Source organism: Larus michahellis, chromosome Z (genome assembly GCF_964199755.1).
Source record: "Larus michahellis chromosome Z, bLarMic1.1, whole genome shotgun sequence".
In the NCBI taxonomy this organism is placed as follows: domain Eukaryota; kingdom Metazoa; phylum Chordata; class Aves; order Charadriiformes; family Laridae; genus Larus; species Larus michahellis.
The window spans coordinates 79,224,941-79,252,239 of record NC_133930.1 but is presented as its reverse complement, the minus strand read 5'-3'; the positions used below and the strand labels follow the sequence as shown (position 1 = coordinate 79,252,239).

Below are 27,299 nucleotides of genomic sequence, written 5' to 3'. Positions count from 1 at the left end.
TGATTTGACATTCCCTCCCAAGAGACTGAGCACTTCCATACCACATTCACCCTGCACTAGCCCAGAGCCTCAGACCACAGATTTTTTCTCTTAGCGAAGCACCGAGTCTTTCAAAACATGATCAGACTGCAGGGGACTCAGAGGCAATGACAGAAAGAGCCGAAGGACACTATCCCTTTATGTATGCAAGGCTTTTTGCCATCAGCATGAATTCGTGTAGTGCCTCACGCTGCCCGTCAGTACCTCGTCCACCGTACTCACTTCAGTCACTCGTAGGAGAACACTTACTCATAGGGTATGCTTCGGAAAACTATGTGATCTAAAAGAGTTATTTGCTCTGCAAGCTCCATGGCCGACAAAGTCTCAAAGCACTCTGGTTTTGGACAATCTGACTGCAAAAATAAAGAGAACACTTAATGATCTCTTTTTGCACCAAGGGTCATTTCAAAGCACTGGGTATTAAAAACTCATAGGAACTTTCAACACAGAGTTGTAATTAACTTCTTTGCCACAAAGAAATAAGAATTAAGAAAAACTGCTAACAACATAAGGGTAAACATCAGGCTGGAAACTCATAAGAACACAACCGCATACCAAGTCATGAGTATGTAGGTAGGTTAATTAAAGTCTGTGCATTCTACGTTACATTCCACGTAATCACTCTGCACTGAATTTGCTGCCCACGCTCTTCCTTGGATCAATGCAATGCACTTATAGATGGTGTGACTACGGTTTGGAGGATGCACACTGTCAGTCAAGGCCAGCCATGGTTCTTGGCAGCTGAGATGGCAGACACTTACCATTTTTTATATACTAATATCTTCCCCTCACCCGCCTTTTTTTTTTCATCATGTGATTTAAATCTAAATCCTGAAGTTTTGACCTGTTCATCTTTGATATAGGCTCCAAATTCCTACTTTCTCTAAAGTGAAATGTACATTCCTGATATAAAAGAAAAGTATTTCTGTCCAGAGTTGTAAAGCTGCAGTTGTGCTACATTTTACTGACTTAAAACCACAACATTTCTATAGGAATATTTATGTTTAAATTTCAAGATGAACTTACCATCTGAATGATATCCTCTATTTTTAGATGGGTATCATCTTGATCATCCTGAGAAAGCGCCCTGAAAAATTAAGTAGCAGAACATCCTATATAAATAAAATTGTCTATGGTTATGAGTAATCCTTGTCACAGATAGGCATTCATGTTTATCTAAAATAAATCCTAAAACAGCAATTGAAGAGATAAAGAAAAAAAAAATCTGGTACCTAAAAATCTCATGTCTTCTTTTAAATAAAAGTGTACAAATTGGTGTGACATCAGACTCATACCAGGTAAAATGATGGTCATGCTGGCTTAAAATCTCTGAGCTAAGAATGTTCTTACTCACATACTGCAGAATGTTCAATGCCAATAGCTACTGTACTTATTTGCTCATTATAATGTTTCTACATCTATCCCACTTTGACTTTAATGCAAAGAAGTTTGGTGGACAAAGAAAAAATTCCCTTTTCAAGAACTGGATTGGCAATCCAAATCCACAACATGATAACAATAATATTTAATAAGAAGCTCTCTATCCTGAATAATCCTAGGAAACCTAAAGATGGGAAATTACATCTGAAGCCTTTGCTCTGATTTTTAAACTACTGTGCTAAGTGATAGTGGGGGGAAATGTTTGAAAAATCAACATTTGAGAAGTAAAGAAAAGACAGCAAAATAGGCATGCACAAAAGACTGATTCACTGGGAAGTGTTCTTTATTGGCACTGCACTGTCCTACTCAGTGTCCCACAAAAAGAGCTGCAAGAGTGGAAACAGACAACAAACTGCTACCAGATTTTACATGTACCAAGTACATAATTTGCTTTCAGTAATACAAGTGTTAATCCGTGCTTCCAATTCTTCCATAGAAAACCTGTCATTATTAGGGTTATTTCCGAATAATGGGTCAAAAACAGACCCAGCAGAATTAATAAGTATTCATCAGAAGCCATGTACCTGGATGTAGTATCTTGTCACATCTTACCCCTTCATTTGGAAAATACGGACTCAAAGAAACCTTGAATAGACTGGATTTATATAATATAGAAAAGAGAAGATTTAGGGAGAAAGAACAGTATGTCAGTATGTGAAAGATTGCCTTTAAAGACACCAACGATAAGGCAAGAAGTCACTGGTCTGATTCGCATCTGTTTCAACATTAAGTTCCATTTTTCAACTGCAAGTATAGGTGAGCACTGAACAGGCTTTCTGCAGAGGCTGAAGAGAACTCATCAGCCAATTTTTCAAGGAAAGTTTAGATGACCATTTTCAAAGAAGATCCAGTTCTACTGATCACTCCAGAACACACAGCAACTGGAACAGGTATTTCCTCATGTTCCCTCCAATTCTTTATTTTTGCACTCTGTAGTTTCCATGTACCAGCTGGGGAAAGGGTTAAAAGAAAAGGATTATACTGCCTGGAGACTTCAGCTATGAGTGTAAGATACGGAATTTGTACTATGTGGGTGGGGAGGAAGTGTTAATGCTTAGTACACTAGGTTCTTCTGTTGTGGGTTGCTGTTGTTTCCTTTTTAGTTTGCCAAATTGGAGGATTAGGTTAAAATCAAATGCAGATACGCAGAGAAAGGATCTAAGAAACCTCCTTGCCTTCACTTTCAGCCTACCAAATCCACACAAAAAGCCCCTTTCTTCACAGGAGATGGGAACACCTTATGTCTGATGGGCAAGCTGTGCAAAGTCTTGAATACCTGCTTCTTCAGGAGAACCCTAAGCTGCTTCTCCAGATAACAACGTTGTGCAGCCTCAGTAACTGTAAATATACTGGCAATCTGTCTTTCCTCAGCAGCTTATTTTGTGCTTTGTCTCATGACTGATTGCCTGCAGAAAGGTATTGTTCATCACACAACAAGAGCATGTGCTTCCTGGCAATAAAAAAAAAGAGAGGGCTTGCCCTGCCCCAAGTGTTCTTAGTAATCTCGTAAAGTCATCATTTGACTTCCTTACATATAACTTTATATTGGCTGGAGTTATCATCTTTGATACAGAAATTACTGTATTTGCTTAATACAAAATAAAATAGGAAACATGAGATTCTTAAAAGGTTAAAAATACTTAATTTTCCCCCATCTTTTCTTCCTGTTACTTTCTAACATGACATCGCACATTTTACGTGGACTTCCAATCCCTCATTCTAAAGAGATGACTGGTGCTTTTTCTCTAACACTGTGGTCTCATGAAAAAAAATTCTCCTTTTATCCATAAATGCTCTACGTTTAAATCTGCAGAGGACAATGCATCTCTAGACTGGGTCCATGTGAAAAGAGTTATGAGAGAAAGCCAAGGTAAGGAGAGATTCTGCCAGATTGTTTAAAAGTATCCCTCTCAGGACTGAATGGGGTGACACCTCCATTGTTATCCTTAGAAATGAAGGAAGTGAACATGTAGGAAATAACTTTCTAATTCTTAGAGTCAGCAGCCAGGATTAGACCTCTCTCTCACTTAAACTATTCTTCATGCCTGACTAGCCCAAATATTAAAATAATTTTCTAGCGGGAAATATTAACATGCGTCTCCTCATTTCTTTATGGTACATAAAATATTTTAAAACTACTTTAAAAGCTGGTGCAAGTTATAGACCCTGGTGAGATCATACAAGGCAGAAAACTGGTCATCCATCAAATTTTGAACTCTGCATATCCCTGGATTTCATTTACATTTATTCTGAGGAAGAAGAAGGAGGAACTGTTTCTTGATCCACCTTTTTTTTTTCTCCAGATAGGACTATTTATCAAGGTTCAGTTGGAACTTTACACCTTCGGCTTCACCATCAATGAAATTTTACCTAGATTTCAGGGGTTAGTAAATAAGGCTCATAAAATCTCAAGCAAAACATACTGCAGTAGGTTTGCCTGGCTTTCAGAACAGATATTGAATAAAAGTAAGCTTTTTTACCCTGCAGAGAAACCCTGTCACTCCATTCAACAAAAATCTCATCACGCAAGAAATACCAGCTGTTCTGTTTGATGACTCAAGAAGGCATGAAGCAGCTCAGCATCTCTCATAAACACGTTCCTTGCCATTCATATTCTATGCAGAGTCTTTCCCAGAGCTGACCATAATATGTTTGGAATATAAATCAACCTTTCCTCCTCCTCCTCTAATCTCTGCTAACAAAGCAACTGTTTTTCCAAGAAATTTATATGCACATATGCGCACGTACACTCAAAGGCTGGGACAATTTGTAAAAAGAGACACTTGTACACTGTCAAGGAGACAGTCCATGGAACATATGTAGGCTCAGAAAACATGAACTTTCTTTCACGAGTGTTAGAACATTGAATTTATCATAAGAAATGCTTTTCCTAACCTCACTCTGAATTCCTCTACTTTTCAGAGTCAAGAGTAGACTACAAAAACTGAAATATGGGGAACCGAGACCTACAGTGAGGGTTGATGTGTTTTGATATGCCAAGGCTTTTTAGATAAAAAAGCCTGCAGCAAGCACCTCTTCAGAACAACTAAAAAGCCTATTTTATGACTTAGTAATTGGGTTAATGACTATTTTCATGAGTGGTATGTCAACTGGCTCATCCCTCCTTCCCATTTTCATCCTGTCCCAGAGAAGACTTTTGAATGAAAGTTTCATCAAAACTTCCAGTTATGACTAATCTGTGCTTTCATACAAAAAATATGCTGTCAAAAATCTTCAAATAAATTGATTTCTAATAATAGTAAAAAAGCCCTTCAGTTCTAGGCAGGTAATTTATATTCCTTCTCTTAGTAGTTTAGATGAAAGCGCTCTATCTGGAAGAAAACCAAAAAGATAACAGCTTTCCAGGGAGATGGGTATGTGGTGCTGATGGACTGGGCAGCATTCCTGCAAGCCAGACATTGGTATGTGAAGCAAATGAGGAATGTGATACCGGGGAGCATCTCTACACATTTCTACAACAATAAAGACTCTAGATGCCTTCAGGACATCCAGGGTGGGATTCACAATCTCTGCAAGCCACTGCCTGTGTTCTCTAATTGCCTGAGAAAGGAAGGTGTCTTCTATGATCTCTGGAGGAGCAGTCAGGATGCCTAACTTTAGACAATTTTGGTGGACAGAATCTCCTTCATGATAGGCAGTCTCCTTGGAAGGAGTGCTTCATTAGGTGTTTACAGTTCATTTCAGGGTTAGGTGCTCCAGTTAGACACTGTGGGTCTCACCAAAGAATTTTTTCTAAGTAAATGCAAAGACGAAATCCCTTTCCCCTTACCCTGTCATTCTAACCTATGGACAGTTCAAGGAATTCAAGAAATAAGTTTATTCCATTACAGGCCTTCTCTTAACATTCAGAATGTTGACTGTAATCTGCCATGTTGGCAAATGATGGAAAATCTGTAATCTGATGCAGCAAAAAAAGAAACCGGTGTTTCTTTTTGTGTGGTCTACAAACTGGTGTAGAACAAGGTGCCTCTTCACCTCATGGTGTCTCAGTGTAGTATGGGAGCGTTTTTTTAAAGCTTATCAGTTCTCAGTCAAGAGGAACATAGTCTTGTTTGTCCATACTACAATAAATAGCAATCTTCAGAGACAAGTAATAGAGAGAACTCTCCAATCTTAGGGAAGAGCAAGTTCAGTGTTTGCTTTAACCTACTTCCACAACCTGCCATGGCACCATGGGAGGCATCAGGGAAGAATATCAGGGAGAGAACCATTTCACCATTTCTGTTTCACCATGTCCTCTTTTTCCACCAGAAGCAGTATCTTTGTTTTTATTACAAATACAGAAAACACTTTGTTCTTCTGGCACTAGAAACATGGTTGCCAGCTGGGTTCGTACAACTATATTGTCAGATAGGATGCAGTCATGCGGCTATTGTCTCTTCTGCTTCTGTGGGTTTCTCATTTTCCATTAAATCAGCTCCAGAATTGAGCAAGCACCTTTTCAGCCTGCCAGAAAAGCTAAACCCTCCTGATAGAAACAATTCCTCAGTTTTGTATTTTGTGTTATTAAAAAGTTACATTTTCAAAGAACAATCCAGAGTTGGTTCCACCTCTGAAGCTGAGAAGCTGGAGTACCAGAGGGAATGCTGCTTGATGCCCAGTAGCTGCGATGGTTCCTGGAGTAGCCAGAAGTGTGTATTCACAGACTCCATGGGACAGCAGGTCACTGCTTAGGACTAGCAACAAAATCTTTTTTTTGAAGGCTTATAAATATTCCTATTTTAATAACATGCAATAAAAATGAAGGCTTGTGGAAGAGTAAAGGAATGTGCATGCCTGTGTCACTACCACAGATGCACAGTTACACACAAACAACTACATTCAACTGCAGATTATTCCTTAAATCCTCTGATTTCCTCTTCTCAGCTATGTAGCCTTGCTGAGTGTATGTCCCTAGGAGTAACTACAGTGCTTTTTTTAAAGCTTGGAAACCACGCTGAATAACCATACAACCCATTTTCCTGAGGTGATTTAAGAACCAGAGCTCCTCCTTTCAGTGAAAGGAGTGAGTTGTACAACACACTCGTGTATTTCACCCCAGCTGAATGATTTTTGTGTTAAATATCACAATTGTTCCAATACACTCTATCTCACAAGGTTAGCGAGGCAGTCCCCGTTCCTGGAGAATTAATTTCTCCTTACCAGCTGACTGTTAACAAGTTTGACATGCCTGGTAAATAACTGCCTCCTGTGTGGCTGGAGAACGAGCCCAAGTGCTTCATTTTACAGTTTTGCTCAGCGTATGACTTTGGGACAGTTTGTTTTCTGTGATAACATTTTTAACTTGGAGACTATGTCCTCATGTCCTGTTGACTGCAGCTTAACAACAGTTTTAATTATGAAAGTTGAATTTATGCAACAGCTTCTATCTGAAAGTTTATTTATGCCATGTTCTTATTTGAAGGTTTATGGTCAGTTTGTGCGTATAATAAATGTATAGATAGAACACAGGAGTAATTTCAGCTGCTACTGAAATATGGTTGCTACTGAAAATGGAACATAGCAGATTTTTGAACGCTTGGGACAGCAATACTGTGTCACTGGAGCTTATTGGACTTAGTGTTGAAATAGTACTGAAACTGCATTGAAATTTAATTGAAATTGCAACAGTATTGAAATATTCGACATACACATCGTCCAACATGCATATATGTTAGCAGGATTGCCAGTTTTGAAAAGCAGTAAAGGATTTTTGTTCACCAATGTTAGCCAAGGCTTAAATTTCACGCCTCATTTTGAAGGAAAGTGGGACATCCGTGCAGCATTCAGTCAAAAGGACTAGTCTTGCACGCCGAGCCACCAACAGCTCTTTTTGCAGTGGTGGTGTGTGGGATCCAACCAAGTACTTATGACTCTGTATGACCAAATCTATAACCAAACCACGTTGCTTGAAAAATCTGGCAGGAGTAAGCTGCATGAAAGATGGCTTGGCTGAGGACCATATCTCAGGAAATCTTCATTGTCTACCTGTTTCCAACAGAAACTCCCACTGAGAACTCAGACGGGTCATTTTATTCACGCTTTGCTTGCCTGCTTCTAAAGTGCCATAATCCTGTCCAGGCATGCTGTCAGGAAAATGACTATGAAGGAAGGATTTTAAAAAATGCAGTCAGTTTCTGCAAAATATTTCAAATGAATTCATTTTTAGTTAACTTTTAATTCAATTTCTGTCCATACATTTTTTAATTTCTACTAAAATTTTAATTTCATTCAGTATTGTTTTATTTCACTACTCCTTCCTTTTTCTTTTTCTTTTTCTTTTTCTTTTTCTTTTTCTTTTTCTTTTTCTTTTTCTTTTTCTTTTTCTTTTTCTTTTTCTTTTTCTTTTTCTTTTTCTTTTTCTTTTTCTTTTTCTTTTTCTCTTTTTTCTTTTTCTGAGGTTTTAACAATTTAACTTTTTCCGAATTTTCACTTCTTACAGAATTGAACTTTTTTTTTCTTTTTTGCAAAAGAAATACAGTATGAAAATTCACTGAATGGTCAAAAATTCAGTCTTCATTTAAAATGTTTAATGGAAGCATCTGATTGACTGTACTCACTAGCATATACAATGTGCTTAGATAATAAGGTAATAAGAGCTAGAAGGAAAGAGAAGACAAACAATACCTACCACTTCATACAACAGCAGCTGAAGGATGTAAATGGCGGCAACGCACAGTTTACACATAATTACCACGGTCCCATTTTTTGGTGAAACAGCTAATGGAAATTGGCTAATTGGAAACTGGATACAATAAACTGCTAACAAACTTGTGTGTTAAAGGCCTGTAAATCTATTCCATTACTCTGTCAGGAACAGCCAATCTGTGTTTATTTTCTCATATTTTCTTAAGAAGCTAAAGGTCTTAAGATAATTTTTCCCACTGTGAGCAATCTGACAGGACCCCTGCTGTCACACATATTATTAAAACCCATTATCCTAATCCTTTTTGCTCTTCTTGCTTGCTGTTTAGTTCAAGGAAATGCATGAAGCAAACCTACTATTTTTACTTTGAATAACAGCACCTGCCATATAATTGAAAAGTAGGTTTATTTTTATTTATGCAAAAATTAAGTAAGATCCCATTGACATGAAGTGCTTTTATTAAGAAGTTATCTTTGTTTCTTATCCTTTGTTCGACTTTTTTCCCTCCAGGTGAACAGCCTTCCCCTCATTCTTCTGACATTCTTTTTCACTTAAGTATCTGAAGGGGAAACCTGTCAAATGGTCTTAGAAAATTCAGACACACCGCATTTATTGCACCCTTATTGTCTTTCCAGCAGAATACTTATAAAAATACTAATAAAGGACGTTATAGATTGATTTGTATTTTTTCATCGTATGTTATTTTATCAACTGCCTAGTCTTTAAATGTTTACTGCACCTTACTAATGTAGAACAATTTACCTGAAACTCAGTTACTATAAAATATTCATACTTAGACAAAATTATTGTCACTGATAAATACTTACAAAGATCTGTCTCTTTGGCATGACTAGACACTCAATTCTGTAATACCAACCCTAAGTAACAAAGTAAGGTGTTCTAACCCTAATTTAAATAGTCCTGGTTATGCAGAAGCTTAAAGGTCTTTTATTTCATGGCACTAATTAAAAAAAAATATATATTCCTCTCTGTAAACTACCCAAAGAACTTTGGACAGGGTGCCAACACAAACGAAGGTGCAAGCATGGTCTCGTTAGCACGACGCGTCAGGCCGTCATCAGCCTCTGGTGAGCTTAGATGAGTGGGTGGCTTGTTACGGAGATAGAAGTCCTTCAACGTGTTACGGCGAGAGGTCTTGTTGCTTTACCGGGCAGCATTTTCCTCTTCTGCATAAAGACTGAGCCCACGGCTGCCAGCTGTACTGCAGCAAAGTTTTCTAATACAGGCATTTTTATGAATGAAGCGAAAAACACACTCTGTTTTACAGCTAATAAAACACTTACTAATCCTTCAAAATTAAATACTCTGGAGAAAACCCAAACCTTGTGAATTCTATGATACACGATCCCCTAACTATTTCACATGCTGTAGTTAATATACTAAATAATTACAAATGTATTTACCTCAGTATATTTGCAGTAGCTTTCCTTTCTTGTGGCAGAAGGTCAGGGTCTCTCAAAACTTCTTCCAGCAAATTTAACACATTCATTTTCAGCTCATTGTTCAGCTCAAAATCCTATAAAGGAAAATGACTTTACTTCCTTTTGTTTTAACAATGTTGATCAAATGACTGACAGGATATACTTCTGTGAGTTTTGCCTTTTTTTTTTTTTTTTTTTTTTTTTTTGCTATTAGGTTTGAAAATATTTAGGAAAAAAAAAAGAAAAAGCTGTTGTAGTGAACAGGCTACAAAAGCGTCAGCCAAAAAGGCTGTAATTTATCTCCTTTTCTGACCTTTATCTTCTCTGTGGAAATGGGCCAATCACTTAACCTTTCTCTTCTGAAGGAACCGCATCTCACCAATACCCACAAAATGCCTGATCCTCTCTTCTCTTGTGATGACTACAAAAGCGGAAAAACAGTTTAATTGCAATACTCAGAGCACTTCCTAGTGAGGCTGGACACTAGTTTTTCACTGTTTTCTTGAGTTTCTCTGCTTATCTGCCTCACACTCCAATATTTCTTATCTCACACTCGCCCTTTTGGAAAGGTCTGCTTTTTGTTCCACATAGTGGAGTACTCAATCTAATAAACTCGATAAATCAGATTAGTGCTCTCTGGCACTGCACATAAGAGCTTCAGCATTTTAATTATTTCTGAGGCAGACTGATATCGGAACCAGGAAAACCCAACAACCATTTCTGTTGATTGCTGATACCGGAGAAAATCAAGGAACAGAACACAGAACAATGTACAAACTTTAAGGTGGGAAATTACAGGAGTAGGTTCCAAAAAATGCTTTTATTGCTCAAAGCCTCATCCAGCCTGGCCTTGAACAATTCCAGGGATGGGGCAGCCACAACCCCCCCGGGCGACCTGTTGTGGGTGATCGGGACTGATTAGGGATTACAGACAGAGAATGCACTGGTTTGTGCGACTCCTTCAGCTCCAGCTGCCGTCACACCTCCACATCAGCCTGACCACAATTAGAAGATGTCACTCCACAGCACAGCCCTCACACAGGACAGGCCTGGCCCTACGTCCATGCAATTTCTGCAGCTGTTTTTTTCACCACACAAAATCTCTATTATTGTGCCTGACAGTATTGTTTTTTTATAGCAATATGCCAGCTGATTCTTATAATGTGAGGAGAAAAAAAAAAGAAAAAAAGGTGGGATTCAGAAGAAAACTGGAGAGGTAAACTATTTTGCTGTAGAAGTTCATGATCTAGGGGGTACTGAGATGCCAGTGTGATGAGTAATATATAAAAAATCTAGGGAAATCATTGCACTTAAACATGTACATGTACTTTATGTAGAAAAGCTAACACGAGAATTATACAGGCAACAAAATACTTAGCAACCAGTTCCAAATATAATTTATAGATAAATAACTATAAACGCGTGCAGATTATACCTACCTGTATCATGGGCATTATGGATGAATATATATTAATATATTTCATATGTATATTATTTGAGTAGCATAGGCACATATACATCTTTATGTAGCCATATATAGGTCTATACATCTTGTATATCACATCTCTCTGGTGACATTTTTATGTGTTTTATCTCCCATTAGCACATATCACTATTTCTTCCAGCTGTTGGAAGGACTCGCAACAAGACGCTGCCACCATTCTCAGCTGTGCAGGCTGGCAAGCCTGAGTGAACCCACTGTACTGGTTTACATTTAAATGGCTGCATGTTTTAGACCACCCCAACGTTCAAAGAGACTTTTAGTTTAAATTTTGTTTAAATTAGAAGGAATACAGTCAGTCAGACAAGAAACACTCCATTTTCCAGCAGGCAGATTTCAACTCAACAGTGGTGTAATCCCTCAGGAGAGGGCACATAGCTCTAATATATTTTAGAGTCGATAGTAGCCTAAGGATTTGTGGGTCTTATTCAGATTTTCATTTGACTTAGGCAGAGAAATTTACTAATATTTCCAAGCAAAATTTAAACTTTTCTTTTTAAGTCCATTACTGTCAGTAGTGGGAAAAGATCTTTCTTCCCTATTTATTTAATATTTATACTGCAAGACCACTTATGAAATGTGCAGATATACAAAACATGACAGCTGATGAGTTAAGTAGGAGGTCTGCCCTGGAGTCACCTGGGATAAGAATAGGATGTATGAAGTTCCCAACCAATGAAAATCACCACGCACCATGTTCAGCACCACTTAATGAAGTTTCCCGCAGTAGAATACTGCAGCAACAGAGACAACTGTATTAATTTTGCTGTCACTCACTTGCACTGTAAGAGCAAAAGCCTCCTTTGTAACTACAGAGCACCAAAGTTGGCGTGATTACATTTTAAGGAGATTCACAACCAGCCTGTTGATCTCTACCATGCACAGGATTAGACAGCAATGTTCTCTTTACAAAGAGCAAGCACATTCCCTTGCCAGGAGGAGCGAGGAAAGCTGTGCTGCAGCATGAGAAGTGCTTCAGAAGCAACCTATCCCAGCTGACTGAAAAAAAAAAAAGAAGGGAAAAAAAAAGTGGGGGGATGGATTTGGAATCACTGGCCAGAAGAAAAGAGACTGCAGCAGAAGCAGCAGAAAGCAAGAAAAAGAAAACTTTGCTATGCTGGTGAGGTACAACTAGAAATAGTAGATTTACTGTCAGTGGTTTATACAGAGTATACAATTTTCAAGTTTTGACATGGGGTCAATGAAACTACAAAAGCTTTCCCCTCCCTCTTTCTTAACATCTTCCAAAGTGAGAGGAAACATTCTTCATTTAAAAAATGTGAGCGAACATTGAATAACCCAGACAAATAGAAGGGAGCTATAACCTGAGAACTTAATTTATATTTGAGTATGTCGTAAGGACTTGATGTTTGAGTAAGTGATACGGACTACTGGAGGAAGGGAAGGAAGGGACAGGAGGGGAGAGGGGTAGGAATTGTGCACAGAGAAACCACAAAGAAATGCTAGAAAGAACCCTTTCACAGAGTTGCATCATCCAACTTCAACATAACCCTACACACTTCATGTAAAAATAATCTCACCTAAGTACAGCTCCGAAACTACAGCCAACTTCTCAACTCCTCAGGCACCTGCTTACAAGGCAAAAAAGCCAATTGGCAGGCTGGCTTCGGCGCCCTGTGATTGCCATGTGAAGGGGAGGAGGAGGAGTATGAGTTGTCAGGATAAATGTAGCACGACTCCCTCATGACAGCCTTTGCTGAATGCATCTGGACTCATTTTATTAGCTTCTCTCTCTTTCTCATTCCAATTTTTTGTTACATAGTGTTATGCTTGAGGAGACCCGAGAATGGAAAAGTTCTCCAGATGCTCTGGCCAACATCGGTGGAACGTGCCACCCACCCGAGTGTCACACCCTGAGCTGGCAGGGCTCGTCATGGATGGGGGGACGGCTCTATCCATCTGACTGAGTGTGCCTCCCAGGCTGGAAGGCTTTTTTCAAGCAGGGAAGGAAGGGAGCTGACTGCTTTCCAATGCAGATTCCCAGCCTTGGCTCACACAGCCCAGGGTCTTTCCACAGATGCACCCGGATGTAGCTGATATTATCACTACGAGCAAGAGGACTTGATGCAGTGAAATATTTTCCTAGCCACTTCTCTTCATCTTGTGAATAGCTACACAGTGAGAATTTTTCAATCCATAAAGCACAGATAAGGGAACCTGAAGAGGGATGTATTATATAGAAACAGGGAGAAGCAGAAAAGAGAAACGTGGGGAAAGAAGAAGAAGTGGTCACATTTCTAAAATGGAAGATGAAGTCACCAGATAGGTACCAAGTAAGAAATGTCAGGCAAAGAAATAAATTGGTGGGACTTCGCGTAATAGCTGGAGATGGGAAAGTTTTGAGAGGCATCTGGAAGAGAAAACGCTCTGAGGGAGAGGAAGGGTTAAATTAGTGAAGGGAGAAGAAAAATCTAACGAAAGATTAAAAATGCCAGATGTGAAAGGGAGGAAAATGTAAAGCTCGAGTCAGGGTTCTAGATGTCTCTATGAGTACCCAAACAAAGTGGAGATTCTGTGTGCGGACTACTTGTCCTTTGCCCCCAACTGCAGCAGCAAGTCGGGCACAGACACTGAGAAAGACTAGCTTTGCTACTGGCTATAACTGATTACTTCCAAGTGACCGGTTTATGATAAAATCCCACTGGGAGCCCAGTATTGGAAACATCCAGGAAGGCAGAGAGCTCTACTGAAAGACTGTTTACAAAGAATTTGGAATATTTTTAAATAGATGCGTTTTGCCCTGTTATTTTAATATATCTGCTCTCATGCCAAAGTGTAAACAGATAATTATTTCAATGTCATCAGTGGAGTGACTCTTAATCTTGCACACAGCAGATCAAACTCTATCAGAGTTAACTGAAGTTGCTCCAGTGCTGCAGTCCCCTACAACAATATTTAATTTTCCAGCATAAAAGCACACTTCGGCTATCACACACAATTGTGCTGAGGGAGATGTTTATAAATTCACCTGCAACGAACCAGTTTACACATGTGGCAGATAAAAGATATTATAATTTCTATATTAGAAAAGAGATAAAAGATATTATAACTGGGTATCAGGAAAATTCATCCCTGAACTTGAAGTAAGTCTGGCTTACTTCAAGAAGCAAGCAAAGGACAACAGCTTTGTCTTCCAGTTAGCTTCAAGCACAAAGAGACAGTCATCATTCAGGGAAGAGTGACAGCCCTGATTCTACAGTATCAGCGTTAGCCTGTCACTCCTGGTGGAATATAATCAGGTTAAAACTACAAGCTATGCTAACAGCAGGACTGAGTAATTCTCAGCACATACAATACAAACCTCTCCTTATCCAAGCACCGTGTAACACTGTAGTACAAAGAAACCTTGAAAGAAGAATCTAGCCATTACGTATTGTCAGATTAAAGCATTCAGGACAGATAAGAAATGTGACATCCCTGCCTCTAAGTCCTGGGATGTAGTACGTTCAAGAGCTCTGCAGAAAGAGCTCTGTGAAGAGGGACCTGTCAGGCTCCAGTAGCAGTGGGTGCAGAGTACCGCTAATTAGTTTGACTGACTGCAAGTTTGGCTATGGTTCTGGGGGTGACTCACGTTCCCTGAAGGGTCATGGTATAGCAAACCCTTACCCTTCTGTGACGTTTGGACAGAGCGCAGCAGCAATTAAGTGCATTACTGTTCAATGCATAACTGTGTTCTGCACAGGGCGTAAGTTTATGCAAACTGGATTTCTTCACGAAGTGACCAGTAGCAGGCTGGAAGGCTCACTCGGCGTTCCCTTGCTCTGCCCCTCTCTGGGGCAGCCTCTTTGTTTCTTCATGTTTCTTGTATCGTGACATCTGTTTATTTCAGAAAGAACCCCAGAAATTTCTCTGCTATTTCAAGGCAGAGGCCATGGATCCTAGGGCTTTATTTGAAAGTAGTTAAAATACAGCACATCTTGCTATTGTACGATAAGTGCGGCTTAAGTGTAATTTGTTCACATTTCTACAATAAACTTGCTATAACTTTGCCAGGCATCATATTTATTACTTTATGCCTTTACACACGAGCCAAGTGGGGCTTGTATAAAGGAATTTTTATCTTAATTTTTATTCCAATGTACAAAATGGAATTGGCCAATTCACGTGCACTAGAACTATTTTTAACTAACTGAAATCATCTTGGACAATTCTCTGTATACAGGTGTCCTCCACAATCCCTAAGTGCTATCAATAACTACATCTGCAAAACCTTCTGTTGAAAACCCAACACAGCTTCGTCAGTCTGAGCATGTAGAATATTTCACAGCTGGAGCAAGACAGGCATCGGGCATAAGATCATGACCTATACCCTCAAAATTCAAGCCTTGATCTTCTCCCCAGATCTTGTGGTACTTCATAACTCACTGACACTGTCTGGCAGCCATCTAGTTTGTAGGAGAGTTAAGATTTGCCAGTTCGTTCCAGCTGAGATCTTCAATGAAGGCAACGGGAACAAGCACCCGGCTGTCATTCAAAACTGGGAAGTCTGGAGAAGCCAGCCTTTCTTTCTTCACCAGCAGATGCGAAAGCTTTCTCCTTGGACAAGCTCCATTTCAATCTGCTTCCCACAGAAGCAGAAAGAACTTGATTTTGTAACATGAAATGTTTAGATAAAAGATACGAAAGTATTGTTAAACAAAGAAAATGAGGCTGCAAGACCTCACTAGGATACGGAAAATCATACAAAGCCTTCCTCCTCTTGGCCTCCTTTTCCCTTCCTATTTTTCCATCTCTACAGGAGTCAGTGGGAGTTTTATCCTCTCGAGCCCTTTCCGTTCCCATCAACGCTGTTGTCTTCACAATGACTGTCTGCCTCGTCATTTGTGTTTTCATTGTTTACAACAGGAGAATCCTACGCTGTTCCTCTCAATTACATTTTAAAAACAAAATGTAAACATGAACAATCTGCTGTTATTTTGAGCAAAATGAAATCTTTGTTGGCGTGTGGGTGGCTGAATGAAAAAGACAGAGAAGATTAGGTAAAAAAAGAGGAGGGACAGGGAATGAAAAGAAAAGAAATATAAATAAAAAAACCTGGAAAACCTAAACGAGGCATCTTTCACGCTGTCCTGGTTTTGGCTGATGAACAATATAGGTTTGATCTGTCTTGCTCAGTGTGATAAAACCAAAAAGGATGTGTCACATTATGTGAGGATGTTTTCTTCAAAATTTTTACCTGTGCCTTGAGAGCTCCTGAAGACATTAATTAGTTCCTTCGGCCCTCCTGGAAGGGCTGCAGATTTGGCATGATCACTATATATTTACATAGAATTTAAGTGAGGCTCCTACAGCGTATGACCCAAGTTTTAAAAATAATGAATCCTTTTTCTAAGCATTGTTTAGTATGATTTCAAGATAAGAAAGCCGCTTTATGAAAGCACATCCTCACTGAATAGGCTAAATTGTTAATTTTAATGATTCTGTTTTCTGGCCACAGACAAGTTTACGTGTTAAATACCGTCCATGCTCGGATAAATTTTAAAAAACAAATGCTTTAAACAAAAAAATGACCTTGAAACATCCACAATGGTGGTTTTGACACAGTTGCAAGATACTGTAGGAAGCTAATTCATTCCATAGCCCAGCAGAGAAAAGACCCTCCAAAGCCTGGCCAAGGATTTGCTAGAGAAAAGTGAAGAAACGCAAGGCTTTGAACCATTTGTTTGGATAATTCCTCCATCCCTCAGTTCATGCACTAACCCTGACCCATGTTATTATACACTTGAAAGCAGCATGCGAAAGCAAGCCAAAGGGTTCCAGAGGGAGGGGTGTAGGCCAGGGAATAACTAAGTGGGATGATATACGTAAGAGCACTTTTAACAGATGGCTGTACATTAGTCCCTTTACATAGCACACGTTTCTGAACACAGCCTGCACACTCCCCTGCGACTGTGCAGCACTTCATGTGCTCTGGGCACCAGAACACAATAAATCCACACAATAATTTAGGCAGAAAAATAACTTCTAGAGAATTAACTGTCACTGGTGGATCAGAAAGCACCAGAACAGAGTTAGTTATGGTGCAGGGTTACTCACATGCTGCAGCACTAACGTGTCTGTAGCAGCATCTCGCACCCTCAAAAGAGAACTATAGCAAGCCCCACAGTTTACCCATCTAACGTCTTTGCTTCTCTTTGCATCTAGTAATAAGGAAATCAGTATCAAGTTTGCCGATGACACAAAGCTGGGAGGGGTGGCTGACACAGCAGAAGGCTGTGCTGCCATACAATGAGACCTGGACAGGCTGGAGAGTTGGGCGGAGAGAAAACTTTATGAAATTCAACAAGGGCAAGTGTAGGGTGCTGCACCTGGGGAGGAATAACCCCCTGCACCAGGACTGGGGCTGACCTGCTGGAGAGCAGCTCAGTGGAAAGAGACCTGGGAGTCCTGGTGGACAACAGGATGACCATGAGCCAGCAATGTGCCCTCGTGGCCAAGAAGGCCAATGGCATCCTGGGGTGCATCAAGAAGAGTGTGGCCAGCTGGTTGAGGGAGGTCATCCTCCCCCTCTACCCTGCCTTGGTGAGGCCACATCTGGAGTACTGTGTCCAGTTCTGGGCTCCCTGGTTCAAGAAGGACAGGGAACTGCTGGAGAGGGTGCAGCAAAGGGCTACCAAGATGATTAGGGGACTGGAACATCTCTCTTATGAAGAAAGGCTGAGGGATTTGGGTCTCTTCAGTCTGCAAAAAAGGAAACTGAGGGGGGATCCTATCAATGCTTATAATACTTAAAGGGTGGGTGTCAGGAGGGTGGGGCCAGGCTCTTTTCAGTGGTGCCTAGTCACAGAAACTTGAGCATAGGAAGTTCCATCTCAACACGAGAAGGGAATTTCTTTACCCTGAGGGTGGCAGAGCCCTGGCACAGGCTGCCCAGAGATATGGTGGAGTCTCCATCTCTGGAGACATTCCAAACCCGCCTGCACACATTCCTGTGCAACCTGCTCTGGGTGACCCTGCTCTGACAGGGGGATTGGACGAGGTGATCTCCAGAGGTCTCTTCCAACCCCTGTCATTCTGTGATTCTGTGAAGTGGCATTTTGGCAGAAAAAATGAGCACAGCAAGTCACCTTTTACAGCAGTGCAGGCTAGCAATGACCACAAGGATCTCAGGCACATCACAAGAAGAACTGTCTACCAGCAGGAGAAGCTTCTCCCAGAGAGGACAGAAATTGCCTAGTTGTTGCAGCAAAAGGAAATTTAAAGCCAAGTGGAGAGAAAACAATATCAGCAAAGCATACTGAATTGGACGTTTATCTTTGCGAATATCAACTTATTTTGTTCACCTTTTTTTTTTTTTTTTTTTTTTAGAGAGAATAAAACCTGCCCTTGGCCGCTGCTGAAGGTGAAGGATGTCTCAAATGCTCTAAGTGGCCAGAGAATGATGCAAGTACCTTACAATGTAATAAAGTTTTTGGCAGGTCTGTTGATCTCATAGAATTTTAATGCTTACATTGTTTTGTCATTTTGTAAATCTAATAAGCATTTTCTTCACCAGACGCTGGTGGCTAAGGGTTCTCTGGCTTGCAGTTTGTGTTGTTATTGTAAAATGAAGCTACTGCTCTCCCAGGACTATACATCTTTACTGCCAACATTTCATACTGTTTGGCCAGACAGTAATTCTTCACTTGCCTTCCTCAATGCGGTCCTGTCCCGTATTTTTTTGGCAGAAACTAGTCAGTCATTTCTGGTTTGCTGAGGTCTTATGTTCTTTCTCTCTCCCATCTCACAAGCAAACAACACAAAAAGCTAATTACATGCCCTGTTGCTGTAGCATTCATTAGTATCTATTCCGAAGCCCTCATATTTTAAAATATTTGCTATATTGGAATAATGGATTAGGAGAGCTAGAGAATTAAAATCTGCCACCCTTGCCATAGGAAAAATAAAATGCGGTGAGAGACTAGCGAGTCCAGGTAATAGCTTGCACTTTGAAAATGCACAGTGTTTAATTTTTACCCATTACCTTTGTGTTCTTAATATTTTTAAAAGAATACTAATGGTAAATATTATGCAAAAGTATGTGCAAAAGTATTCAGGACAATGGTGTATTTCTGCATATCATGGGTACTTTTGAAATGGAAACAAAGAACACGTATTTTTAAGAAGAGAAAGTTCATTTTTGGTGAATTGCTACAATAATAGAGCTTGCACTCTTCACTTTATTTTTATGATAGACGGTCATCACAATCAGGGTCAGCTCTGAAACTTAAACTTCAGTCTAACTAGTTGTAGAGGGTTGCTTAATGTAGACAAAAGTCTGATGACTCCTAACATTTGCACAGTCACATTAGTTAACCATCTTTTAATTAATATAGAGGGTCAACTCAAGTCATAGCAGTTGCTTAATATGAACTGTGTCAGGGACACAATAAGTATGTACAGTACACTACCATAACACAGAACAGTAATAACAGACTTCTGTCGTTTCTGGTACAGCTCAAGATTTTGCCATGTGATGATTTTCATTTAACAGATAGTAAAAGAGAACTTGGTGTACAAAGGTTGTTTCCAATAACTCAAAGTGTTCAATCATTCCCATGATACTAAGAGAGGTTTTATTAATCTCTTCTGGGCTGTTCAGCTTTTCAAACACAACCGATTTTCCCATTTGTGCATTTCTTACTGACTTCACTCTCTAGCAAACTTAACCTCTACAAAAGTTAAAAACCCATTACATGGAAAAAAAGGCAACTGAGTTTGACATAGGACAGCTTGCCACCACTGCAGTTGTCTGTCCAATAAACTCTTTTTAGATGAAGTGCTCTTGATTATTAGAATGTAGTGACAAAGCAGTCTATAATTGCCATGAGGTATTGTCTACCCAAGGCACACAAAAATCTTTCATTTGCTTCCAAAGTGCTCTCACTGTTTTTCTTTCCTTCCCTCTTTCTTTCTTCCTCCCTCCTTTCTCTCTATTCCTCCTCCCTCCTTTCCCTCTGTCCCTCTTTCTCTCCTTCCCTCTTTTGTTTCTTTCAGTAATTTTCCTGGTAGTCTTCTACATGTACACCAAAATCTTCCAACATTTATCTCACCCGGCAGCTTAAAGGACATGGCTATCTATGGCTACCTGTAGCTGCTCAGATTTCTTTGTTTTCCCCTCCCTCGGCCAACAGAGTTTATGATTACGTATCAGACCCACAGTCCTGTTGTGGCTGTAGAGGGACCAACACGGAGGACTGGTGCCTCCTTCCGTAAAGGCAAATAAATAAATAAATAAATAAATAAATGTAAGCACAAGTATTTTAACCCATTCAATCAAAGTAACTGAACCAAGTTGCCTGTAGCATGAACGCTGACAATCTGAAGGATTAATCCAACCTGCTCATTGCATGTTTCAACACACATTGCAACAGCAAAGCACTTGCACAATGTTACCAGGAGTAATGCTATAACTGGATATTTTCAGTAGGGCTTTACAAGGCTAGATGAAGGATTCTTCACTTGCTTAACAGTGTGGTTTTACAAGCAATTTTCTATATTATCTTCACAACGCTAACTTTCCAGGTTGTTTGACCTTTGTTACACCATACAGCAGAACTGCCCAAAAATATTTCACAGGGACAATGTATTACAGATGGAGAAGAGGAGTGCAAAAGGAGAATACCTGTGAATGCTTGGAGACCCAGTGGCGCAAGACATTAAGGACGCGATTCGTGGCTGCTCTGCGTATTATGAACTCTTTGTCGCACATGCGTTCAGAATTGTTAAATCCTGTGCGGAAAAAAAAACACACTGGAGTTAACAGAGGTAGGAAAAATTCAAATACGGTATGAATAACTTTGGTAAACTGAAAGCTCATAGAACATTCACGTATAATAAAAAGATAGATGCCTATATAGACTTTCAAATATGACCATTTATTTGAAATGGTCATTTAGATAGCTGAAATTCTCCAAGATCAATAGAATAAAACCTTGCCCATCATAACTAATACAGACACCTACTTGGGTCAGCATTCAGTTTTAGAAAGATTATTTGCCTGCATCATTAATGTTAAGATCTCCCTTGATGTATAGGAAAAAGTAACAGTAAAAACCAGGACCAGTCCAAAAATGTAAAGGATGTATAACCAAGAGGATTACAGAAGGAAAGTGAGTATGACTTAGAAAAGTGGTAAATTTCAGAAGTGGTAAAGAAACAGGGGAGGATAGTAGTTTAAACACAGAGGAGAAGAAGGTCAACATGAGAAATGCTCCTTTCTAAGAGCGGTATTGCACAGGCTCCGAGAGTCAACAGAGACTGTTCAAATAAGCTATTTGGTTTTTCACCACTGGGGTGACAAGAAAGTGGGAAGACACAATACAGAAAACACATTTACAACCCAGCTGCCTGAAAACAAAGATTTGCCAACTACAGCATTTCCCCACACATCTTGTAAAGACAACTTTTTTTAGCCAGCAACATTTACTTATAAAGAATAGGTTTTAAAAACAAGCAAGCAAGTTTATTCCAACGTTCACACTATTGCTTCTTCCTTTTCTTATTCTGCTGTAGTTTTATCATAAATACAATGTGTATAATGAAATAATCATTACCTTATTTTATAATAACAAAATGATGACATTAAACCCCCTAATTTTTTTAAAAAATTGATAACACTGAAGATGCACTTGAGAACTTTATATTTTTCTAAGTTTTTGTTAGATTTGATCTTACACTGTGGTGTTTCCATTTCCCTCAGTGCAGAGTCCAGGGAACAAACGGAAACACTTCTCCACGTGACCACTAAGAACTTTACTATTTTTTTGGCATAAAAGTTTTTCTAAAGCGTGTGTAGGCAGGCTTTAGCAAAATAGCAAAGGCAGATGAAACTTCTATTTATTCTGTAAGAAAGCCACTGGAGGTAGTCTTAGAGGCTAGTATTAGTTTTGCTCTATTTTTTTTAAAGACAACCCAAAAAATCCAAATTGCTGCTCTGTATTTTTGGAGAGATTAGCAGGAAAATAAAAGTTTAACTGCAGTCTTACATTTTTTACCGCAGGCTGGACCCCCAAACCCCAAACGTATTTTCTACACTTATGTTTCATGCATGTTTTTTAAACTATGGCATATTACACGGTAGTTGACATCTAAGATTTAATATCAAAGGAAGTTTCATATTAAAACATCTTTAGGAGTTTCACTGCCCATAAACAGCAAAGTAAACAAAATCTCTGAGGCTTTACTCGGTAAAAGGTAACCTAGGCAACATTTTGTGTGTTAATTTTCTATGCCTTTCACTGTTAACCTCTTGCAGAAGCAATTAGGCATACACGTTATAAACTGTTCAATTAGCCACTTAATTGCAGCAATGAAAGTCACAATGAAAATTATATATTAAAGCAGTGGAGTCTTTATCAAAGTAACATTAAGGAAAAGAAGTTTCAGTAAACTGGAAGGAAAACAGAAGGAAGCCTACAGAGACAGTTTTCAGTTAGCTGCAAAAAGAATAAAAAGAGCAAGAAAGGAAAAAGGAAAACCTCCAGAGATCACTTCAGCAAACTTCTACGGCCCTCAGAATTTCATCAATTTTTAAGCAGTAATTAGCTTGTTGCAGAGAATAAGCAACATGTTAACTCAGATCCACATTGTCAATACTTAACGTTGCATGTCTCAAACCTATAAATGGAGATCTCTAGTTTTGTAAGAAAAGAACTTAACTGAACATACATGCACATGTGAATTTAACTGCAAGTGGCTGATTCATTGTACATCTTCAGGTACAAGACTCCACATAAATAACTAAATCAGCAAAATACATTTTTTTCAAAATAAAACCAGAAATCTATTAACTCCATTCTGACCTTGGTTTTAAATACCGAGCAACTCGGAAAGCCAGGATGTGTTTCCTTTTTTCTTCAACCAACATTTATAATTTATATATATAAATAAATATATATATGTGTAATTTACACAAAAAAGAATCCACAGGTCCTCAAGCAATGCTCACTGACCAAGACTTAAATCTACACATTGATTTTGAAGAAGAACACGTTTATGACACTCTCTTGTGGAAATGGAATGGAGCAGAATACCCACTATTCTCTGTATACTGCCCTAGCATCCTTCCATTTGGATGTCCGGCTTTACCTCAAGGTTTTTCTTCAGGACTTGTTTTGAGTAACAGCAGACCTCAGGTAGGCTCCATATGCAGTAGCTTTGACAACAGCTCAGCAGAGTTAGGCCTTAAGCCAAAGACAGGTGTGCTGGAGAATAGTGCACGGAGTCCTTGGACCTCCCTGAGGCAACTGAGGCTGGAGCCATACAGAGCTTCTGGGACTTGTAATGTTCAGAAAAAGGAGCCTCTGCTAGCAGTTCCTCTTTTACAATTTTTCTCTTCTACAATTTTCCTCTTCTACAAAATTCTACACTATTTCCAAGCAAATGCTTCTGTACGGACATAGAAGGAAGGAACATGGAGCAGTTCAGGACAAAGAGTTTGATTATACTCCCACATTAAAACGAGGTGACAATGTTCCGGGCAATGCCAGGGACTTCCAAAACAATGGACATGAAGATGAAGAACTGTCCCTCATGAAGATGGAGGTGTGCAAGTCATCACTGACTGGTGCGGAAAGCTCTGAGGAAGCAAAGCATATGACCTTCTCCAGGTCTACCACCAGAAGACACTGCAAAGTGAGAACCTGTTGAATAGTGTTTAGCACACTGCTGGCTCTTAGCCCTTCCATCCCGAACTGACTTGTACCTGAAGCAGGAGCGAGGACTGACAGCATGGTGTAGAGATGGTTACCATCCACATCATTAAAATGACCATCAGGCACAGATTAATTAGATTAGTCTCAAAATTAGAAGTGATTTAATAACTGCTACTACTCACTAGATAAGCTTAAGTGGATTTATAGACATGACTTTTTCATTAAAATTATAGAAAATAGCCATTATTTCTTGATCTATTCACCTATATATCAGATGATTACATTAAGTGAGAAGTTATACTTAGATAGATACCAGCAAATCTATTCAAAACTAATGTGACAGCTCCGTCCTAGTCAGTACAGCAATAGCTAAAAAAATCTCACCATTTGAAGTGCTGGATTGTGTCATTCCTGATACTAAGAAAATTATGTCATATCATTAACTTAAAGAAAAGTTAGTGAATATTGACAGTGAAAGCAAAAGAAATTTCAGTCGTTCTTACAGTCACTGTTTCATTAACCAAAAGGTGAAAACATACAACAAAAAAGGTTCTCAAGACATGCAAATTGCAGAGGAGTGGTATTAAATTTCAGGATCTTACAAAACTCAGAAAAAATAGAAAAAATGTCAGCTTCAAACAAGTAATATCAGTAACCATTGTTACTTTCTGGTTTTCTAACTTTGATAGAAAAGGTCTAAAGAAAACACCAAGAAAAAAACAAACAATAAACACTTATTGTGATGGCTGTATTAATATAGAAGCAGAAACTTCCAAAACCAAGTCCTTGGCTAGCATTGGTTTTGCTCTTCCTAAAATCAAAGCCACATGGACTTTAGGACATTAACTGCAAAGGGGAGATAACCAGACTAAGATCTGATGAAGCCACTACAGAAGTTATCTTAGCAGGCATCGGTGAACTTTTATCAGTGTTTCCTGCACTTTTCACAGCACAAATTCCTTCCAATACATCAGCTTTACTGCTGCTCTTTACTCCCTCCTCTCTCTTTCTGCCCACCTAATCCTCTCCTAATATAACTCCAAACAAAACCCTGAGCCACCATGACAACTGCAACTATTCCATATGCATAGCCTACTTGTTTATGCATATTTCAAAGAGGCCAGTACACAACCTTATCTTGTTCTGCACGTTCGTGCCACATATCTGCTGCTCTCTACACTGCAAGAGGTAACCCAAATCCTCCAGTCCCGTCTACTTTTGCAACAGGTGACAGGGGTGCTAGCCTAGCAGGAACTCCAAGCCATCTTGCCTACTGCAGAAAAACAAGAGACAAAGTTCCTGGGACACATATCACCTGCTCCACCTGTCCATGTAAAACTGTAAAACTGGACCTGCACCAAGTGACTACGCAAAGTAAGCAATATGAAATTTTGTCATCGTTTAACACTGGTAGGCACCTAAAAGAAAGGGTGCTGACCCACAGACTAGAATTGGGAGCCAAAGCTGCAGGTCAGGTGTTGATCTGCAAGGAACAAGGGCTCCATCACACCTCCAAGGCATATCTCAGAGACCATCCTACGAAACAGTTTCCAGTTAACCTTTTAGCATTGCTGCATCCACTCTATTACTACCCATATATCTTTCCTACCTATCCTGGGGCTAGGAACAGTTTTTAATTCTGATTATACATCCCCTAGCATAATATCATCCCTGTCCATGACCTGGACTTCGAGACACTCTTAGCCATGTAGGTTATAAATCTAAGTGGGTTGCAAGATTAACAAAATAGCCATATCTGATCAGATGGAATTTCATCTAGCTTGGTATCCGGAAGCAAATCTTGCAGAATGAATCTTTAAAAGATGCAATTTTGAAGTGGTCTTTCCCATAGTGTGTTATCCTTGGCATTGAGTCTGGGGGCTATCTACATGCATTACGCTTAAATTGGTGGGAAATCAGGCCAATTTCTTCCAAGTTCATTTTCACTGTGAAGAGGAGAGAGGTGAAGGGTCCCATCTATCAGGATGCCAACCTTTGCAATGTTTTAATTAGGATTCTGGATGGAACATCCAGATCCCATGGTGAAATAACCCGAAACACTCCATGGTGAATATGTTTCTCTCCTGAAGGACGCAATCTTTCCACATCAGAAATAACAGCAGTATTTCTAATCATTAATCATCTTAGTGGGCAGCTGCTTCAGTGAGTGCTACTTTCAAGTAATGTTTTTCCCCAGTATCTGTTGAGATAAATATATACTGCTTCCACAAATAGTTTCTTCACATAATGGCACTGCAGAACTTTTACCACAGGCTGTCAAACACAACGTTAACCTGCCAGCATTGCTAGTTTCAGTGAATTACTTCTTTCAATATAATTTAATCACTCTGTTCATGTACTTGTCTTCAGATTATGTTATGCAAAATACAGTTTCACCTTCAGATGTTTTTCTTATGTGCAGTATAATCAAAACTAGTATTTTCATAGCTTCTACTATCAGCAAAGATTTTAAAAAATGGTGCTGAATAGACATAACTCTCAACACCTGCAGACAAAAACAGATAAAATTATGACAAGACCTTGTACATAGACAGTTCTTCTTACGTGAAAGGCTAAAGCACTTTTCAGTGGTAGATGTCATTAACTACCCCATTGATAAGGCCAAAAAACACAGGCAATCAATGCCTGCAGGTGGGATGTGTCAGTGTTTCCACCTTTGGAATTGCTGCACTCAGGACCAGATCCAAACATCTCATCACATGTCAGTGTGAGGCAGAGAATAGGCCCTCTCCTGAAAAGCTACTAAGAAGTCCCTATAGCAAAATCCTGTCCCGTTTTTCTTGTTCTTCTGAACAAACCTGACTCTGTCAGCAATTTACATTATTTTCTCTTTAAAAACCACTTCACCCGAGAGGAATATTTGTATGATGTTAAATTCTGTACTGTATATGTTAAAGAAATTAAATTATGCTCATTTGCTTTTCCATTTCACTTAGGAAGTCAAAAACTCTCAGTCTAGTTACAGTAAGTGTATTACCTGCATTTTGTTTTTCTGCATTAATACAACAGCACATGAGATCTGACCACAGTAATTAATTTGTCGAAAGTTTTGATGATTCATCTATTTTTAAGGGCATACCTATAAAAACTATAATTTATGTTCACAAAATTTAGTGGTAACTTGTTTGAAGTTATGAAGAATGACTTCAACAAGTTTCTGGTGTCTTTCTTAGCAAAAAAATTTCCTTACAGAAAAAGATTTTAAGTGTCAGTTTCACTGAACTACTCTGGAATCATGCACTGAAGCTGTACCTAACATTGGAGAAAATTGCACTCCAGCCTTTGAGGTCACAGCAAATCCCACAGAGTCCCAGGGAGGTGGAAGAGGAACATTTGTGGCTCACGAGACAGATGAAAAATAATCAAAAAAAGAGTCAAATGCAGTTGTTTGTCGTGTCGGTTTTTTTCTTTCTTCTGAAAAATACACTCATGAGTTGTAGGCCAGTTTTATGATTCAGCTTGGCTCACGTCCTGAAAGTTTAGGCTTGGAGAACATCAGTGTTACTTTCTGACTTGGACAAAGAATAAATACAGACCCCAGGCTTGAAGCAGAG

General features: G+C 39.3%; 1 protein-coding gene across 2 annotated transcripts in view; it reads right to left on the bottom strand.

Annotated features, from left to right (window-relative positions):
* RASGRF2 (Ras protein specific guanine nucleotide releasing factor 2) overlaps positions 1 to 27,299 on the bottom strand; it is a 131,764-nt gene that overhangs the window by 11,377 nt on the left and 93,088 nt on the right. For both annotated transcript variants that reach the window (XM_074570633.1, XM_074570634.1), the window contains exons 18-21: positions 20,694 to 20,800; positions 9,550 to 9,662; positions 1,066 to 1,126; positions 289 to 392 (exon numbers count right to left, since the gene is read on the bottom strand). In XM_074570633.1, the coding sequence (XP_074426734.1) occupies positions 289 to 392; positions 1,066 to 1,126; positions 9,550 to 9,662; positions 20,694 to 20,800 (385 nt within the window). The remainder of the gene's footprint in view (positions 1 to 288; positions 393 to 1,065; positions 1,127 to 9,549; positions 9,663 to 20,693; positions 20,801 to 27,299) is intronic.